At 31.4% G+C, this 22,099-nt stretch overlaps 1 protein-coding gene across 2 annotated transcripts in view; it reads right to left on the bottom strand.

Annotated features, from left to right (window-relative positions):
• Positions 1–22,099, bottom strand: part of LOC118190473 (uncharacterized) — a 55,499-nt gene that overhangs the window by 15,805 nt on the left and 17,595 nt on the right. For both annotated transcript variants that reach the window (XM_035361183.2, XM_035361184.2), the window contains exons 2-4: positions 16,493–16,619; positions 15,107–15,749; positions 5,632–5,805 (exon numbers count right to left, since the gene is read on the bottom strand). In XM_035361183.2, coding sequence (XP_035217074.1) covers positions 5,632–5,805; positions 15,107–15,620 — 688 coding nt within the window. In that variant the 5' untranslated portion in view covers positions 15,621–15,749; positions 16,493–16,619. The remainder of the gene's footprint in view (positions 1–5,631; positions 5,806–15,106; positions 15,750–16,492; positions 16,620–22,099) is intronic.

Genomic DNA, 22,099 nt, shown 5'->3' on the forward strand with positions numbered 1-22,099 from the left:
AGAGTACCATCAGTAGTTACACTTCAGAATACTCAGAATGTTAACATAGTACAATGCAAAGCGCGTCTAAAAGACGAAGCTCTCACGGATATCTCAATACTCAGAATTCCGCTCTGAACTAACAACTACTACTCAGAAATTGATACTCTCCCCGATCTTATATAGTTTTCCTCTGGCCACTGAGAAATCTCTAGTACTTCTCGAAATTACTGTAAGGCATATGAGGGCCGGATACGGTTACAACTACATACGGAATCAATTGCAGTTATGCAATTCAATACCCATTACGGTGATACAGTAACCGGATCAAAATGCCGCCAAATAGGGGCAAAGTTTGGCGTTTTTTGGCTACTTCTCGCCAAATTGGGTGACAAAAGATAGTCGCCAAAACCGTCGCCAGCTTGGTGATATGTCGCCAATTCAGCGAGAGCCATTTACTCAAATTTTAAATAGACTTGTCCCTATATTCTTACTTTTCCGGAAAAGCATCTCCTCTTTACATTTTTTACGTTACATTATACAAAAAAACTACAGTTTCACATATAATTTCACGAAAATTATTTGCATATGTAAACAATTCGTAACACTATTTTTTTTTTTATATTTGTTTTAAGAAACGCCTAAATGATACCTTCGCCAAATAATCACCAATAATATGACCTATGCAGTTTCTGTAACCTAGATCAAGCTTGTTTTATTTATACATTTTTACAGATAACAATAGGCGTGGTCTGTAAAATCATTCTTCAAAATGAACGTCAGTCTGGTTCATATCAGATGGATTTTAGATTATATTTATTACTGATCTTATTTATGAAAATACTACTGAGCAAAATCGTGGCAATTCACCATCCATGAATTTGTTTTCTTTGAAATATCAACAAACATTATTCAATTTTAAGGCGACAGCTTTAATTTATCTATTTTTAAGGTTTAGTGTGACCTAATACTAAACACAAATGCAATTTAAAATGGAAACCCAAGTTTTTTAATCGACGAAATGCAATGTTAGAAAAAATGGCAAAAGAGGCAAGCAATATTGGTTTTAGAAATTGAAATCTTATCAAATATCTGACAAGAGCTTAAACATAATTTTAAAACAGAAGCAGAAGTTTTCTAGTGGACATAATGCGCAGTCTAAAGTTTTAAAAAAATAAAGCAATATATCATATTTCCTTTACCAAACTTGGGCTGATGCTTTAATCAGTAAATTAAAGCAAGAGAAAAACTAAAATTTATAGCTTATTGACTGACGTATAACAAAATATGCATCTCTGTTTCATTAATATCTGCTGCAGTTTTGATATTTTTTGGTGTGTATAAAATTAAGTGTCTACTTAATTTGGCAGCAATTAATATTTTATTCCACCAGCATAATTATTCAATGCCAAGATATGACAGCTATAGGATGTATGCCAGTAGAAATCCATGTGAAAAAAAGGAAAAACTTGGAGAAACACATTTTACTATTAATAATTAAAATGTTTATATATTTATTAACAAAATATTCATATATGTTTGATTAATATCAGCTGTAGTTTTGAATTTTTTTTGTGTGTGTGTAAAATTAAGTATCTACTCAATTCGTCAGTAATTAATGTTTTATTCAACCAATATAATGATTCAGTGCGAAGGATATAGCGGCTGTATAATACATGCCAATGGAAACCTATATGGTAAAATGAAAGACTTGTAAATTTTACTATTACTATTTTACTGTTAAAATATTTATGTATAAATTATTATGCAAGAAATAACTGTTCCACTGTTAAAGTTACTGAAATTCTGTAACTTTAATTAAAATATCGAAGTGGAGTATAATAAGAGAAATTTCACTTTATGAGGAGTTTTGTTTGCAACTAGGAACATTCATAGACATGACATGGATCTACAAATTTATATGTGCTAATAACTCGATTTTTAAAACAATGCAAGAACAAAAATATTGTAAGCTAAGTCTCGTTATTAATACCATTAGTTGGCCATTACACGATGAGGTGATTGGGGAAGGTGAAAATTAAATTATCATTCATTTGATGTAACGATATGGGATTTCAAAACCAAATTTATGAATGAATTCATGTATTTTATGCTATTTGCCATGAATGGTCGCGTAAGTACTGCAATACTTGCTTTGCTCCGCTGTTTACAACTTATTTGCAAATTAAAACTTCCGCCTTTGGATAAGACTAAACAATAAATAGAAATAAAAAGAATATTTTTACTACTGCATCCACAATCAACTTGTAAAACTTGTTTCTTTTCAAGTAGTGAGTTACTACAAAGAAATCAACTTTACAGTTTTTCAGCGGTAGATAACTAGTGTTCAAAATTAAGAGAATTTTCATATTTGATCCACTATCTCAAGAAATGGCGAGCCTATTTTTAATAAAAATTTCATGAATTTAATGAAATTAGATAAATTCTCGATGTACACCTTCACTTAAATATAACCAAGGAAACACTACTTGTTATCGAGCTTCCGAGAAAAAAACTAGTATGAGAACCGAGGTCTGGGCAGGCATCGTGTTGGATGGGTGCACAGACCTTCGTGTCTTTGACAGAGCTTCTAAGAGATCTTAGAGCCCTATATTCCCTTTTCCGGAAATGGAATATGTTTGCTCCTTAGTAGCAATTATAATATTGACGTCATTGAAGAATTCTGTATGTATTTTTCTGTCATAATAATGGCTCATTTTGATATTATGTTGATTTTGTTATGTTCCTTGATTAATTAATTATTTTTTAATTCATTATCGCTATTAATGTATCAAATATGCTTCTAAAGGTACAGTTATTTAACGCCCTCAATTCAAAAGATAGTCTAATTATTTTTACAAACAAATTTAAATTTTCCAATTCTCTAAAATGACTTTTACAGCAGAATCCCTGACAGTTATTAACTTGCTTATAATCATAAATGAATTTTGTTAAATTTTGATATTTTAAAGTTTTGCACTTTATTACACTAATTGTGACATTATTAATACCTGACCTCACCAGTAAAGGCTATATGTACAAAGCGGCTTTTAACATCTAAAGTGTAAAATAGCTTATTATGAAAATGTACAAACATGAAACCATCTGAAGCATAAACTGTTCTAAAGAATAGAACTAATTAGAAAAAATTCAGTAAAGAAATTATTTTAATTAACAACTATTACCTTAAACCTTCACATGATTAGATTACCTTTTCAATTATAAATCTATTTTGAAATTAATAATTGTCCTTAATCCTTCATCATTCTGCCTTATTGAGCTGCCTATATTGAGCAAAGTGCCAATCAGATGATTGTGAAAAAGGGGTATTGATAAATTAATGCACAATTTTGCTTGTGCCCTAGGTGAAGATGAGGATAAATTGATGGGAATAAATTTTTCTTACATGTTTTCCAAGTGATAAGATATGATAAGCAATGAAATATGGCTCAAACGAAAAAAACCTGTATATTTAAAGATGCTAAAGTATTGCCGTTTTTTGATTACTTATATATTTATACATTAAAATGAGATTTAATGCTTCACTTTAAAGTCTTAATACCTAAATACTAATTCTGAACTTTATATATCTAGTTGATTAGTCATGAAAAATTATGTCATTTTTAATTATTTTATGAATCTTGAAATTTCGAAACTTTTACCATTCATTTAAAATTCTATAGTGATAAAAATGGGAGTACTGTAGAAAGAATACCGACTGCATTTCAAAATAAGAACATATTTGCTTCAATCCAAGTTTATACTAAACTCTTGCTGTATATTTTATACAAATCCGTTTTAAATCGTGAAATACTTCCAAAGTTAACAAATTAAAGTTAATTAATATCGAGCTGTAGAGACAGCTATATGCAAGGTTTATGGCAAAGGTAGACCCGAAGAAAGAAAGGAGGCGAATAATTTGTGCAGTTAAAGTCCAGAACTTTCAACATCGATGTTATCTATTGTGTTTGTATGGTCGTTCAACTTTGATGATATTTATTTAGATGATTTTGATTATGATTATTTTTAAATTGAGGATGTTAATGAAAAGTATCTGTTTAAAATGATTTTAGAAAAGTATCGAGGTATGCACTGTAGCATATACAGATTCTGCAAAATGCGCTCGAGAAGGATATTAGAAAAGTAGGTACAATGCCAGCACACACAGATATATTCTGAAGTATGTTCATCGTTATTTTTAAGAAAATACTTTACGTGAATTTTAAATCAATAGTGAAGTGTAAAGGAAAATGGATTTTGTAACAGATAACAGGATCAGGCCAATAACTAAACATAGATGATCTTATTTAAACTTTTCAGTACTCGGAAAAGCTTTTGCTTACAGTTTGGTGATAGATAGTTTATTTAATTCATTACAATTTCCAAAGGACTAATAATGTATCTATCATTATTAGATTCAGAAACTAATTTACGAATTTTCGATCGCAAAATTTGAAAGCTAAATAGCCAGAAGTAGCCGATTGTGAAAGCAGTATCCTTTTCCAAAATACAGCTAGATCACATATTGAAAAATATAACTTAAGAATAATGGAAGTTAGATACTGAAGTTCTAACTCATTATCTATACTTATTTTAGCACTATTAAAATTTCTTCGAGTCTTTAACTCTTTGGACAGTTTTTTTGAAAAAGAAATATTTTCGAGAAAAGCAGAATACGTAAAAAATGCTTTTTAGGATTTTCTGATTTCCATAGAAGCAGAGACTTTTACTCACTCGCATGTTACACAGTGATCAAAGTACATTAAGCGCCATGGTGCTTATTTAGACAAAGTATTAAATCAAAGGCAAGTTATATTGTCTCAATGTTGACAATTGAAAACGGTGGAAAATTTCTGATATAATTATTATACGTTATTCGAGATAAAATATACGCTCATGCAGAAAACTATTATTTTGGAAAAACACGTTTTTATACTTAGTCGGATAATATTTCATTTTCAATGATTATCATCGGATTAAATTAGATTTAGAAAGTTAAAACTTTCTTCAAATTAGTCGGATGAGGTTTTACAGGATACAGGCTACAATGTTCGTATAAAGAAAACTTACAGTTTACAAAAACTTAATTACTGATCTGTTATTCATTAATTAATGAAATTGCCATTAATGTAATAACGATTTCATTTTAGACATAGCTGTAGGTATGTGCTTACTATAGATATAATTTAATATCGCAGAACAACGTAACCAACGCAGTTGTAGTTATTTCCAATACTTTGCTTTTCTCACGAGCAATCCATTAGGCAGAGAGAAACTAGGCATTAAGTTTCATGTAGTGTAAACACGAAGTGGGTGGTGATTTAACTGATGGAGAAACACGATATCGATTGCTTTGAAAGTGGTGATAAATCTAAACAGTATTCTTATCTCAAACGGCATTGCAGTGTTACTTAACACCAAATTAAAAAGATAAGAGATTTATTTAGCTTATTTGTGGATTTGAAGTTTATTTTTAGAATTTACTATTTATTTTAGTTGCATATACTTTAAATTAAATATAAATAAAAATGTATTCCTACTCTTTATTATACGCAGTTTTTATGATACATTTAAATAATAGTTAATTAGATTAAGTTTATAGTAAGTTAAAGAATTATTCATAAATAAATCAACTATACTAAAATCTGTTACCTTCCAATGAAACACTTCTCGCTGTCATCAATAGCTCTCCATTTAAATCTGTTATTTGAAGTTGCTGAGCTTTGATTTTCGTCTTTAAGAAATCAGCAGCCTCGTGCACTGTCTGGTCATCCATAATGTTGTTTTCATCGTTAAAAGCAGATAATGTGAAAGAAACTTGAGATCCTAAAATGAGATTTGCACCACTTAGCATATGCACCGTTCTCACTTCTAAAATAAATTAATACAGGTTTCCTATGCAATCTGCGGCACCATCTTAATTCATATATTAACAGAATGATACAGGAAAAACGAACTGTGAATATTACTCTACACATGCGGCATGCAAACATGTCTCAACATACTCAAGAATTAAGTTAATATTGAATATCCATGCAAAATTAACAATTTCCTTTCTTCTACTAAGCAAATATTGACTCTAAATCATTTTAAATTCCATTAATGAATAACCGAAGTCTGAAATATTTCTAACATGCCTCTCTATAAGAAAATAAAGGTTGCATAATAATACAAGTCATAATATGAACACACTTTTGTATCAGGTGTTTGTTTTTTAATTCTGTAATTAATATAAACGGTTAAGTTATTAATAAAATTCTCTTAAAATTAGTCAAGTCTCTTAAAATTAGTTTCTGTTTCACCTCATTTCATTTTTGGTATATCCTTCCATACAGTGTAAGGATCTTAAGTTGTACTAACGGTTATTTTATTTTAAAACTTCACTATCCTCTCGTATTTTCCACTTCCGGCCAGAATTAAACGCGTTAACTTGTTTATGCAAATTGTACTTGCTAACGCCCAGGTATTTAAGTTGTGGCTTTTTGCCAAGAGCAGTTTTAGTCCTCTTGATATTTAAAACGTTATGTAGTTTCGGCAGTTTGCGTACTACATACGTAATAATTTAAAAGGCCAGTCTTAGCATTAGTCAATTGTGTAAAGCTCTCTCAGTTAACTCTTACTTTTAGTTAGTTAGTAGTTTTTATATTTTTAAGTTCAGACCACAAGTGGTTGGTTTCTGTATCCCGAAGTGTGGAAGCGCTTGTAATATCGTGAACAATAAAGGGTAAAGTTAACCCTTCCTGCTTGTGTCATCCATTCCACACATATTTGAACATAGCTTGATTAAGCTCCCTGTTCCTATACAGGACACGTCATATTCCCGAAACAAATCGAAAGACTTACTATAGAGACATTAGGATACACTGTACAGCGGTACACTCTAGAGACTACAGTGTACCGCTGCAGTAGAAAATAACTTGTTACAACACGGAATATAACCTCGGGACTCTTCCCTATTGTCCTAAGCAGGAGAGTATATGAGGAACTACTGCTCTACCCGTGCAAACGGTTAGAACATCCAGTTAGAAGCTGAAAGAGATATGGTTCGAATTCCGACAAGGGAATTGATTTTACATTTTCCTGCTTCGAAAAACATGTTCTGTTTAAATTGCATGAAAAAAAATTAGCAATGCGCATTCATTAATAAAAGTAACATTTATGTATAATATTTAAATGTTGTAAACGCACGTCTAAAAGTCTAGCTTATGGAAATTATAAGTTTACAAGTACACAAAAGTATTATTTTCAAAAACCTAAACGAATAAAAAGCACGATTTCAGTGCAATTGTTAAGATTTTTCTTTGTTTTTAAGCTGACATATTGTAATGCTACAATCCGAAAACACAACTTCGAGTGTAATTTATTTCGACAGTTGGTTTTGTTGGATGTAAGAGTTCAAAAAAAATATTTCTCTCGAGTACTTGGAAGAAGTTCTAAAAGCATTTATCTTTATTTAATTTTTAAGCAGAATACTTCCTTTTCTACTGTCTCTACCCTCATGAGACTCATTTTTCAATCTAAAGGAAAAAGTAGTGTAACGTTACAAAGTTTTCCTAACTTCAGTAAACATTTCTTATGCCTCAAATACCGATCATTTGTTCTGAATAATTTAATTGCTGTAAAATTACCAATAATCTTTACCACATTAAAAAAATTAAGCCATGACTATTAAATGCTTGAAAAAATTAATTGTTTTACATATTTTATGAATTCTTTCTTAATGCAAAAAATTATTCGCTGTTTTGCAATTTACCCATCTTTGCGGTAACCCTAGTAAATCGCTGTGTATATCCTGATTTGAAAATTACTGGTCTATCAATAGATTTTTATTACGAAATCAAGAATCAGGAATAGTTTAAGTTACTGAATTTGTAAACGAATTAATGAACTTTAGCCGTGTCGAATTAAGTACATTCATGATAACTTTCATTCGATACAATAAAAGTTCTTTTAAAACATAAATTTTGGTTTAAATGGAAGCTTTAATATGTATAACTACTGCAAAAGAACTTCGAGTTGTTTACAGATAGTGCAAACCATATGCACGTGATAAAGGCAAAATGTCTCTATACTGTAAAGTTATTTTCTCTCTTCTTACCGCATGCCTTTGTAGCGTCAAGGGAAACTCGTCCGACTAACAGTCGGAAAGTCCAGTGTTCGTGACACGACGAAGCCATAGCTGGTATTTCCTGCTTTGAAGTGTCTAATGACTTTAAAAGTGGCGTCCGAATAGAATTGCAGTAAGTAATAATTAGTCACCACCATGTTTGGTGACTGGGTCCCAACCTACCCCCTTTAATTAAAGACTAATGTAAGGTATTTTCTCTCTCCTCACAGAGTGTCTTCGCGGTGTAACTGGAAGAATGTCCAGCTAGCACTCGTCAGATACAAAATTCGAGTAATAGGAGGTAAAATCATAGCTGATATTTTATGTTTTGAAATACTTAACGAATCAAAATATATTTACTCAGAAATTTTGTTTTCTGTACATGCCTCTAAAATACTGCTCAGCATTTATAAACCAATGCAAGAATTTCTTATTTTTACTTTTATTCTCAAAATGATTTCATTAAAAGTATTTTTCTAAATGAATTATTGAAATTAAGCAGTATTTTGAAATATCCTTAATTTAAAAACATATATTACTATATTAACTAAAGTAATAAGCCAAAAATAAATGTTAAAGATACTATAGCAATAAGATTCGGACTGCAAATTTATGCCACTTACGCTGATTCTTGTTGCTATTGTATCTTTAACATCTATTATTATCTTGTTAAAATTATTCGAAAATATCTATTTAATTTATTCTGAGGTAAAAGAAATGCGTTATATATAATTTCATTTACAAAAACTAGAAGAAATATTATTGTCTTACAAGAATAATCTTCCGGGCTGTTATGTTGCGTATAAATAATAAACAGCGCACTTGTAATAAACAGCACAAGAGAGCCACTATTTCTCGGAGACAGCTTCGTCTATTTTAACAGAGAGTTACATACAAGAATAAGCTAAGCAAAACGGCCACTGATCATCAACGAATTCTAGTGTCAATCATAGCATTTTCAGATTACTTGAACTGTGGGACTTTAGGGAATAACATTTTTGTATGTTAGCAGCATTCATTCAAATGTATAGCTATTTCAGAAGTCCAAAATCAATAATAATATGCCTTTCTTGTCGTTTTGGTATAACAAAATCACAAAGCACTTGTGATAATATTTGTAATAATTAACTCGAAGTATAATATGAAATACAATAGGTAAAAGGAGAAATTTAATATCAGAAATATGACGGCACTACAAAAATAAGATTTTTTTCCTCATACTAGCAGACCAGAGGCAGAATAACTGAAATTTAGAAAAACCAGTTCATTATCATTTGTCTCCCATAAAACAAATCTTACAAAGTAAAATTTAAGATTTATATGATTCTGCGTAGATGTTTATATGTACAGGGTGCCCCAGAATTCTAGTATGACAGATGTTAATAATCGATTCTAATGAAGCTTTTAAATATTGAACACTAGGTGTGTTTAGTACTCTTCTTGAATAACCAGGCTTGATATCATTGTCTTTAATCCCTGACTTGGTACTTTTGATTTAAGTGGCTATTATGAGTATTATGCTATTATGAGTCTTCGTTACGTTAATCATCAGACTGACGTACCATCGTCATAAATGTTTTCCTAGAACGGAAGCATCAAATAGATCTATCAGCAATAGCTGCAATTTGATAAAACTATAATGCATAACCTCCTTATGGATACTGGCTTGTTATATATGACGTTATATATTGGAAAAATTATCCAAAATATTCTTTTAAAACTAAAGAAACACAAAAGTAATAAAGAAATCTGCAATTATCAAATACGTTTGGTTGAAATATTATATCTGTTCAGTATTAGTCTAAGAGACTTGATGCAGCATCAAAGTAGTTTACACTGGTGCAATGAAAAAAAATCTAAATTTCCTCTGGAACCAACATTCTGAATGATATAGGCAGTGTGATAATTACTTTCACACTGTTTTTTTCCATTAATTCTCCTCTATATTTTCCAATACGAACACCAAGGATTCTTGATCTTTGGGATTTTCCCGTTTAGAAATACATTTTATTCTCTTTATTTGCTTAATTATTATTTATTATTTTGTTATTATTTATGGTTATATTTATTTTGAATATGCAGCTCTACATCTTTCAAAGTTCGGAAAATTTAATTTTTAAAAATAGTGCATATTTTATTTATTTCTGTAGATGTTTTATTCCTTCCAAATGCCGCATAATACGGTGAAAAGTAATTTTCGTAATGATGTTTTGTGCAGAAATTTTAAATGAATATATGAGTTGATATCTTATTTACAAGATAAATAAATTCACATTTTGCAAGTGACTGAGAACAGAAAACCCTGGAGATGATACTCAGATTTGAAAAATATTGTAATATATCAGTAATTCCAAGCTCTTAAGTTAATAAATAGTAATAATAACTAATAGATCAAAAGACATAAAACTATTGTTCATATTTTTATTAAATATATTTTAATAATGCTCACTTCCCTTTTTTCATTTTCTCTTCCAAGAATCTGCTTCTTCAGCTAGCATAAAACGAACAAATAAAGCATGGTAAGTGAGAAAAATATTTGCTTCCATAATGAAAATAGAAGAGCTACATCAGAAAGTTACCTCGATTGTAAAGAATGCTATATTCGTGTTTATAGTAAATTTTACAAACCCTAAAAGCATTTCAGACTAAGCCCATTGCTGTTGTAATACTTCTTTGGCAATATGAAGCAACTCCAATGATGGAACACAGAAAGAACTTTATTTAACACTCAAAAGGCGACATACAAAACAAGAAAAAAAGAATACTAACATTTAAAAAAAATAACATTCTTCGTGCGAGAGTCGCACGTGGCACTCGAGTCTGGTTTCAAATATTGTCATTCACAAATACCTTAATGTTCATCTATTTAAATATTTAAACTACAAGATTTTAATAATATTTAAAGCTGTTACACTGTCTGACGTGTGAGGAAGTGAAATATGTTTTAGTTCACTGTTTACTTTGTGAAGGATAACAACTTCATTTGAAACAAAACCATTGGGCTACAGACAGAATCTATCCTGTCAAGAACAGAATCAATAATCAAAAACAGAATATACAGAATTCCAGAAAACATCAAGACACAGAAGATAAAAACCTACCCTTTCAGGGGCGCAATGTTATTATTTTTTAAAAGTTATGAAAAAGTAAGCATAATGACATGCAATGGTCATATAGACAACATAAATGAGTTTTAAAAAAATTTTTTCGTCCCCCTTTATGGAAAGGGGACCGGTTTCGCCTTGAAACCAGCGCCTGTCTAGAGCATTTAAGACTAAACATTTGCTTATTTATCTTTACTTTGCTGAAAAGTAACTGAACGTAACCCAAATTGCAGATTATACTAGTAAATTACTGAACAACTAATGAAGTAAGTAATATTTGCATAAACACGCATTTTTAATTATAAATAAAAAATTTAAATCAGGAAACAAAAAAGTATGAGACAAAGTAACTAATAATGCATTAAATTACTTGCATAAAACTATGAAATATTTTTTAAAATTATGTTTAAAACTAAGAAAATTATATGTAAAAATAAAATAAATTAAGATGCATACAATTATTTTACTATGAACTAGAAGCATGAGAAAAGCAACCGCTAAGAGAAGCATAATAAAAACGCAACTGTGAGTGTTTTTCAGTGTGCTCTGTGTCTCTGTAAAAAATAAGAAATGTTTTCTCTCTCTCAAAAGCTCCATAAATCCTCATCTTTGAGGCCACTCAAATGAAGATATTGTGCAACTGTTTACAGCAGTGATCCGAAAGCAATAAACACAACTGCAAAAAATCCCGCGACTGCGTCATCTGATCCTTTCTTCGATGTCTCAAAGGGGCGGTGGTTTCATACTGAAACCGCAATGAAAACATTCAAAATTGAAAGGGTCCCATTACTTTTTATTGTGAACTAAGGACATTTCATTACTCATTGATGCCTGCTTATAAAATATATTGTGGAAAAATTAAAAATTTTTGGGTTCTTTTGTTTTTAAAATTGGTCAAAAAGAGTAGTGTGCAAAAGAAGCTATTTTTGAATGATTCGTATCAATTAATGGATGCCCAGAAAGGTTTGCTTCTGCCATCTGTTATCAGCTTCAAGAAGTAATTTAATTTTAGCAGCGGTTTTGAGGGAAAAAGAAACATATTTTCTAAATTTAAAAAAATGTTGAAAATGCGGTTTCAAGGCGAAACCACCGCCCCTGAAAGGGTTTGATACATAAAATAAAGAAATGAAATTTCGCAACTAGAGAAAATTTTTAACCGCAGCCTTTACAAATTAAAACTAAAAACCACCCATCAACTTTATAAATTTCGAAGTAACTTACTAATTTATAATCATTTTAACGCATTTTCCCTAGATAATTTATTCCTCTGTTTGCATCAATTCTCATACAGTCACGTATCCATTTTAAACACTCTTGAAAATGGATACTAAGCAAAAGAGGAAACAACTGCTGATCGCGTATCCATTTTAAACACTCTTGAAAATGGATATTAATCCTAAGCAAAAGAGAAAACGACTGCTGAAATTAATGATGCTTTAAAATTAAGTCTTTAAAATGAACTATTGAGAGTTATTTTTTAATGAGCTGAGTATTATTTACTAATTCAGAATTATTGAATATTATTTATCGAAAAAACCTTTGTTCAAGCGCTAGTCTCTTTGGTTACTCAAGCACTGATTCACTCCAGTACAGTTATATTGAAAGATGTGAGTCACCGATAAATTTAAATTGGTAACATTTGAAATAAAGGAATACTGACGGACACTTTCACTCCAGTGATAGTGTGCTTGTATATGGTACACACTGTGTTATGAGTACTGTGCTACGATTGTTTCATAAACAAGCAGATTTCTCTCTCTTTCATTTTCTGTTTTCAGCTGTATCTGAAAAAGGCATAATAGCTCTAATAATTTCTTGACGGCGGTGAACAAAAGCTCTATTATAGAAGCTGATAGCTTACAGCAGGCGAGGGCACCGTGCTTTACCATGGGGGTGAACACGTGTTGCCCTTCGACTGGAACCTTCTGTAAGTTACATGTTTTAAGCTCTGTTATAGTGTTATAGAACTAATTTTGTTCAATTTAATTTTTAAAATAATATATTCAAGTTTAGATGTTGTATATAATTTGAAAATAATTTGTTGCTGAATTCGAATATGTTTATACAGAAGTGAACTATAAAGCAAATCGCGACTTTCAGCATAGATACTGTCCTCAGAATTAATTTTGACTTGGCAATCTGTTGTAACTCTCTGTGATGTCCACTTAATTTAGGTAAACAGCCTATACGTGTTTGTAGGTGTAACTTTTACTTATACTATAATAATAATCTGACAATAGCTAAGACAAAAACTTGTTTGTTTAAACCAAATCCATGTATAATATTATATTCTGCACGAACTGTTTCTAGCAGCCGTGAAATTTATGCCAAGTATGACTCTTACTAATCTACCATCTAACTAATTTGATAAAGCACAAGTTTAGTGAGGGAAATGAAATAGGGACGAATTCCCGAAATTTGGGCAGTATGAAGCTTGTGAGATAATATTTTGGGGTTTATTTACAGTTTAATACAGAAAAGAATGTAATTAAAGGAAATACTGCCACAAAAACTCCCAATCATCAAATAAACCACAGTCTTGAGAAATATTTGCTTAATTTAAATGTATACAGGATTCCGCTGATGAATAAAAAAATACCCCAATAGTTTTCCTTCTTAATGAAAATGAGAATAGTAATTAAATATGGGACTCAATTGATGTGAGTTAGACCGTACGCAGCAAACGATTAAGCACTCATTTGCAGTGACGTTATATCCTAAAGCTAAAATTGTAGCGAAAATTCTTGACGATACATTAAAATCACCGAATTTATTAACAGTTTAGCATCTAAACCGTTTCCGTTGGTGCAAAATGCCATGTCTCTCCAAATCATAATTTTATCCCTCTTATAGATAACACGTCTTGTTTTTATGAAAATTGCTGGTAGATTGGCTCTCATAAAAGAAAACAAGAAGATTTAAGTAACTGCACAGAATAAGCCCTACTAAAAATTTGGAATAAAGAGAATTAAGCCTTTTGAAAATCTTTGATTATGTTAAACGGAAGGCTCAATAACTCGAAATAAAAGTTTCAAAAAGCAGTAACTGAGCTTGTAATTGAAGTATGGTATCAACACGACGAAGGATTAACAAAATTCATTCAAAATATGCTAAAGGAAGATACTTTGGTTTTTAAACATCCAGCCTATGTAGTTAACGTTTACTTTTCTTTTCCAAAATCAATTCGCTTCTTTAATTTATTAGATTTTTTTTGGTGCACGGTATTAATTTTACATGCTAATTTAACGTTCATAAAAAGTATAGTTTTGTTTTAACACGCGTGTGCTTTTGTTTTACATGTTAGGTTAGATTATTTAATTACGGCAAAGCCTCGACGGCTACCTGCCTAAAGGGAGTGGTGCCTTCGTGGAGGACTTTCTATACTGGCTCGTATACACATTACACATGGGGAAACCGCCCATGCAGCCAGCCCGTTTGCGTAATTCGAACCTTGGACCGAACTACCAGTGTTCAGCGACTTTACCGCTCGGCCGCTGGTGGGCCCTGTTTTACATGTAATTAGCATTTAATACTTTTAATTCTCTCTAAGGTAATTCAGATCTGCAAAATTATCTTAAATATGAATTAATGTAGTTTCAAATTTTACTTGGTCATTTATTACAAGCCGTAATTAAAGGACTTTACATTTATTTCATAGTATCTTATTATGCTATTAGTAAATGTAGGTAAAGCTTATTATGATCTCAGACGTCCGTACCTGACATTAGAAGTTTACAACGACACCTGACTTTACAAGAACGTTAAAGAATTATCAGATTTGTTTTTCCTAAAGGCCCTTAACTTTCTATTTTATATTTGCATGTGTCATTTTGATATAACCTAATGCTATTTTAGCTCTAACTTTACATCAGTTACATGAATAAAATATTAAATTGGTAAGAAAAATTAAACTTACCTGACATAATTGTCACGTTCCTAATACTGGGTATAGGAACTCTAATTGTTTTCGCTAATTGACGTATGAGATGTTGGTGAAAATCTTCTTGTCTTCCATTAGTTAAACCAGGTTTTTGCAACTGAAATAGGACTTGAAGACGCATGTTTGTATTTTCATTCAGAGATTGGATGCTTCTACGCCTTCGTCTAATTTCTGTGGCCTCTAAATTCATAAACGGAGATGAAAACAAATTCGAATGTCTGAATTCTTGAAATCTCCCACTTCGTCTGGTATAGAATTTAGACTGATAATGTTTCATTGGTAACTCATTAGTTCTTAAGCTCAAATGTTTCGGACTGCAATTAACTTCTTTATCAGCAAATTTTTGGGGGGATTTTATTTTGTCACTTCTAGTTCTTTCGTATTTGCAGACTCGATGTGTAGCCATGCAAAGCAAGAGAAATATCTTCAGTATTACACATTGAACATTTCCCGGGATGTATATATTCTTTAGGACAGGCTCCAACAGCATATTTTCCCTTTAAAACAAAGGTTTTCACATCCATAGCTATTCGGAACTTGAAGAAAGGAAAAGCTTAAGTATTCATAACGCAGCTGAGTTCTGCATTCCCGTTTAGAAAGTACTTCAGTCTCATAGTACCTTTTAAAAAAATAAGAATTTACTTCAGAACTTAGGAACAAATTGCCTATGAATTTTAAATTTTTATTTTTAATTTTAAGTAAATAAATCTATAAAATAAATACTATTTTAAATATGAAAGTTAGGTAATGAGGCTAGTAATACATAACATTGCTATATTTCATACTGTTCCTACGTTTACTAACTCTATAATGTTATTTATTAACCAAAAGCTATGTAAACAAAATACATTAAAACATACAATTTCTGCCATGTTTACTCAATTTGCATTTCGTATCAATTTTATTTTCTTGTGTATGGAAGCCTTTAAATATTTCAGTGTTAATGCATTCATTTGTTAAGTTACATTTTTGTCTTCAAAGACTGCTGTCGCATAGAAAGTTTGGAAAGTTATTAACCAAAGGTCACAATGAGCTGTAAGATTTTACTTCGATATAAATCTAAAGAAATATAAATTTATATGTCAGTTTGTTTTTTATTTTTCACTTTAGCAATGAGGCTTCCGCTTTAAAAGCAGGATTTTTTACAAAGTATTTAAATTCGGTACTTAATCTGAGCGGCAGTCACTTTACCTACAATCTAGCTGGAAGCTACGAGATTGCATTAAAAGCTGGTTGAGCTCTGAAAACACATCCTGAAAAAATTTCAAAGTGGTACTTTGTATTTCAGTTCAAAACAATGAAACAGTCAATGATCACAGAAACAATTCTATTACAGAAAGTGGTAAAAAATACTTAAATTACTTGTGGAATAAATACAGATGAATTCAGTTAGCTGGAGTAACTGAAACCACAGCCTATCTGAAAAATCCAGATAACTGGGGAAAGGGATCTGTAGGACAAATATATCCAGATAACTGGGGAAAGGGATCTGTAAGAGACAAATATATAGTTAATATAATACAAACAACAAAAAATTTACTTAGTTGTGTGCTCTGCTTCATTTCAACGAAAATTATGGACTAAAATAAATTAAATATTTTTATCTCCATTAAGCAAAATACAAAACACATTTTTTCAACAAAACTAAATGATGAACGGTATTTTTGTTCCTCTAAGCATGCAACCCATTTTTGTTCCAATTAAAATAAAACAGTCAAATTAATTTTTATTTCTGTTGGTTCTAAATCTAATAATCTTGTTTTTATTTCTGATGTACTGAAATTAAGCAAAAATTTTTACTTGTACAAAACCGAAACGCATAACTTAAGTTAAAATAAGTATTATTTGTTATTGATTTAAAATAATAAAATTAAAAACGTAGTATATGTTTATAAAGAAGGAATACTTGTTATGACTGAGTAGTGATTCATGCAATAAAAAACGGTTTGATAACTCGAAGATTGATTTAAAGGGTCGCAAAGTCGTAAACACGACAGAATTCGTATTCAAAGAACCCTTAAATCCTTAATTAGTTTTTAAAAAACAGTCAACTTATCTTATATATTATAACGAGAACCATTAAACGTTCAGATGGCATGGGCCCTTCACTTCGGAAATCCACCACTGACATGACTGCTTTTCTCCTAATCTTTATAAGCTACATATTTGCCCAATGATAATCTACTGGTCACATTTTCCGAACGAATTCTTCTTAACATTTAAAATTTATTAAGTATAAACTAAAGAGAAAACGAGTAAGAGACAGATCCAGACTTCGATGTTTGAGTAGCATCGCTAATGACTTTTAACATTATTAAAATTACCACCGGCCGGAGGGACTCTTTCCAAAAAGACAGGAAGCGAAAGAATGTTAAAAACCAAGATCTGCCTGTAGCGCCAAGAGCAGAAACCATTTTCCAAACGGTGCATGCTGTTATACAGAGGCTGTTCGCACATTTTTTAGACTATTTTGGTAAGTGGTAATAAAAACTCGTTTGCTACAAAAGAAGTAATTGCAAATGTACTATGTTTTAAAAGTCAAAATTATCGTCTGTGGCTTGAAAGTTTTGTTTTTATTCAAAATGGCGAATTTAACAAAGCAGTGGTTCGAAGGCTACATTTACGCCATTTCCGAAGAGAAATATGCATACTCCGTTATCCAAAAACAATGTGAGAGTCATCGTTTTGTGATATCTAAAGCGTCGATAGGTAATATCATCAACAAGAAAGGAAAAAAATGTCAAATTGGAGACTCAAGTGGGACAAAAATTCCAAACAAGTATCCAAGGAAAATACGGACATCTTCGACTATTGCAAAGGTACGTTGTTTAATGTTAAAACAAAATCCCCTTTAGTCAAACGAAAGTTGCAAAATCATTAAAATGCTCGGTGTCCACTGTATACAAAATGATAGACGTTTATTTAAATCTTAAGAAAGCGAAAAAACGCAATGTGCATCGTCTTCTTCCAAAGCATATCGCTCAACGCAGGACACGCTGCAGAATTCTATATGAGAAACACTTATCCAAAGAAAAATGGAAAACAATTGTCACAACAGATGAAGCATGGGTGTATTTAAATGATTGTAACAAAAAAATAGCCATTTATTATCATAAAAGGGGAGAAAAAATTTAAGTACATGGTTCAAAGAATCGAAAGAAAGTTTTTCTAAGGGATTCATGATTGTTGCTGGATTTTCTTATAATGGCAAGTTAAAAATAAAGAGAGTGCAAAAAAATGTCAAGATTAACTCCAAATACTATCAGGAACATATTTTATCGCCAATTTTTCTGAATGAAATACCATCGCTTTACCCACAGTGCCAACAATCTGTGAGACTCCATCAGGACAAAGCTAGCAGTCACACATCAAAATCCACTGTAAATTTCCTAAAAGAAATGGAACAAAAAACTGGTATCAAGACCATACCCTTTACTGACATCCCTACTAAATCTCCCGATGTGTCACCTAGGGATTTTTGTGCTTTCGGACTTTTAAAAACAGCATTATCCAAACGTTGTCCCAAAACCCTAACAGGACTCAGGAAAGGTCTTCGGGAGGAATGAGATAGAATACTTCTTCTGCCACTTCAAAAGGCATTATCATCCTAAAAATTGCGGTGTCGAAAGATAGTTCAGAATAAGGGATGTCAAATAGAACACTTAAAACACAAGAATTTTATGTAATTTAGTTTTGTGAATACAATATACATTGTCTAAAAAGTGTGTGAACAGCCTCTGTAGATATATATTTGCCAATAAGTGCCAAATTTAAAAATGCACTGCATTTAGTAAAAACATATGATATATACAGCGGTATTTTATTAATATTTGATGCTACAGTTTGAATTATTTATCATGCACATTCATTTAAACTAACTTATAAGGTATTTCTCCTATTTTCCTCGTGTGCCTTCGTGGTGTAGTGGCTCTGCACGCTGGGCCGGTATTCCAGAGGTCCGTGGTTCGATTAACGACGAAGGAGGTTGCTAATTTTTCATCCTGCCTGCTTCCAAAAAAATCCTAATGTCTCTACAGTGGCGCCCGAACTAAAATCGTGTTGGGTGAGGTTTTTCCATACCCAGGACTTGGCGATTGGGTCCCCTAAAACCCCAGTCGCTCTTTAAAAAGGGGAGTATATAAGATATTTCTCCCACTTTCCTAGCGTGCCTTCGTGGTGTAGTGGTTCTGAACGCTGGGCCAGTATTCCAGAGGTCCATGGTGCGATTCCCGACGAAGGCGGTTGCTAATTCTTCATCTTGCCTGCTTCCAAAAAAATCCTAATGTCTCTACAAACTTAATAGCTTCTTAATAATATATACAATAACGTTTCGTCTTCTTGTATTTAGGTTAATTAAATAATTGATATAAATCTCCTAAAAGCTCACTGTCTAAGGAGAGGGATGCTTTTGTGGAAGATTTTCTAAGAGAAACTGCCTTGTATGAAAGTTACATATCGCGAAAACCATGAAAATACCACGCAACCAGCCCGTTCACCAGGATTTTGACGCATGGAAAACTATTACCAAAGTTCAGCAGCCTTTACCCGCTCAGATACAGGTGGACGTTTCTGTATTACTTATGTGAATGAAAAAAATAAAAACCCTTAAATAAATTAAAAGTACACTTAATTTAGAATGATATCAGAAGAACAGCAAGCAACTTGGATAAATGAAGCCCGGATACTTAAGAGTTCTACTCCAATATAAATATTTACGCAAAAAAAAATTTACGTTAATGTTCATATTACATTATTATTAGGTATTATAGAATTAAGTATTATAGAAGGTATTATAAAATTTTCAAATGAAAATTCTGCATAAACCTGTATAAAGATTTATCTCAATTCTTTAAGCTATATAAGACTAAACAATCTATTTTCAATTAAAAGAGAAAGAATTAATGAAACCAGAACTCTTTATAACATCATTTCTTCGCTTAGTAAGTCATTAACTGATTTTCATTCAGTTAAAAAACTCAAAAGCAAAATTTTCTATTCAATTTTCAACTGATAATAATGACAATATACCATGCAGTCGTAGCAAATGGAATCAATTTTCAAGCGAAATTTACAGCTTCACTTAAATTGCAATCATTAATGCAGTCATGGTGTTGTAAATATAAGCTTACAGTCTGGAAAGCAAGAGAAGAGGGGAAAAAAAGATTAGAAAGTGAAAACTTTATTAAGATGTTAAGCCATATGAATAGAAAACAAAGTCTCTTCTCTGAAGAAACATGGGAAATGTTTTGTGTTGTTAAGATGATGTTCTTGATGATCAAAGGAATGAGTGAGACATATGAAGATAAAAGGCCTTAGAGGTATGTAGATAAAAAGGGCTAGGTATAAAAAATAAATAAAAAATACTGTTTCTTCTTCGAAATGGACAGTAGTGGATCTTAGCTAAGAAATGGACTCTTTGATGTACTCAGAACTGGGTTAATGTTAGATAGTCACATTCTTTTTTGTGAATTCCTTTCTGTCTTAATGATAGTATTTCTGTTTCTAATAAAAAAATACTTCACTTACGTTTCGCATACGCTCAGATTTTTCACTGTACATGCTCATAGTCATCAAAGCGTATTATTTTCGTACAGCATCACTATCAACTACCGCTGACTTATTATTACTCTTCGTGACTTTATTAGTCTAGTATTTCTGATATTAAATTGTTTTCTCTGGCATATCAAAATGTTACAATATGTAGCTTAACGCATTGGGTAACACATTTTGTAACAGTATATTCTGTAAAATTATTAGTTATTAGTAGTACTGGGAAAATGATCAAGATGCGAATATTAGTACATATGTACTGAATAACATTTAATTTTTTATCAGAAACATTTTTCTGCAAAACTGCCATTTATTTCTTGCAAATAGCTCTTTACAGTTGAAGATATTGGTTTAAGGGTTTTATGATTTTGATGACATTTCGGCTTATCAGCATATTTTCAGGAAACGTGGCAGTAGAACTCTGGGTTGAGCGTCATAAATTCATACCGCAATAACTGAGAAATTAATGTTAGAGTTACAATTCATGCTCATTGATATTTTAATACTGGTTAGGGCTTTAAGTATTCTTTCAACGTTTTTTTATTTAGATCTTGGGAGATTCCCAGCTTTTTCTATTTAGAGCTATTCGACATTGTAAACGGGTGACACTGCCGTTTCTGTATTCTTGTTCCTGAAAATTCTTTCAATAGCTTTGGAATAACTTTCTAATTTAAGAATATTTTTTTCTGATTGGGGAAGATGATCCATAGAATATTGTTCTGATTGAATATATACAAGTCTTCTTAAAGAAAGAAAGGTAGAAAGGAATATGAATTGAAAACATAGCAATATACAATAATGTAAATGTTATTTCTAACGGTTTCTAACAGTTCATTTTATTTTGTAATTACAATTTTTGAATCCTGGAGTATGTAAGGAGTAGTTTTCCATGTGATCAGCTACCAAACTAGAGCTTAGTAAATTTTACTGTATGGCTTTTTATTTTTATTTATATGACTTCGTAAAACGTAGCCATAGATACTATCACTTCATTAAACGAGACACCATTGTCATAGAGGTCTAAACCTTATTACAAAATGCTTAAACAAATAACAAAAACTAAAATCTTTTTTGGTAAGTATAGCCTCGAAGTTTCACAAACTCAAAATTACGGCACTTCGAGAATCCGATACCTGCAATTGGATAAGCACAGCTTGACAGTTTATAAAAGTCTCTAATAACCTGGCTCTGATAAGTAAAAGTCTAGGTTAGACAGCTCTCATTAGAAGGAAAGATTTGTTTATTCGCGCTAAATTCGCCTCAATGCCCCTCCAGCAACTAGGCATAAGAAAATAAACAGCCGTGTAACAAAGGGAGACATAGGTCGAAACCAACAAATACTCACAGACAGAACACTCAAACTTAGAACTGTGACCGCTTAGCATCGTCTTTCACAGCTCGCCAATTTACATAATTATC

The sequence above is a fragment of the Stegodyphus dumicola genome, chromosome X2 (genome assembly GCF_044657685.1).
Source record: "Stegodyphus dumicola isolate Sdum_Otavi_A_Nest chromosome X2, ASM4465768v1".
Taxonomy (NCBI): domain Eukaryota; kingdom Metazoa; phylum Arthropoda; class Arachnida; order Araneae; family Eresidae; genus Stegodyphus; species Stegodyphus dumicola.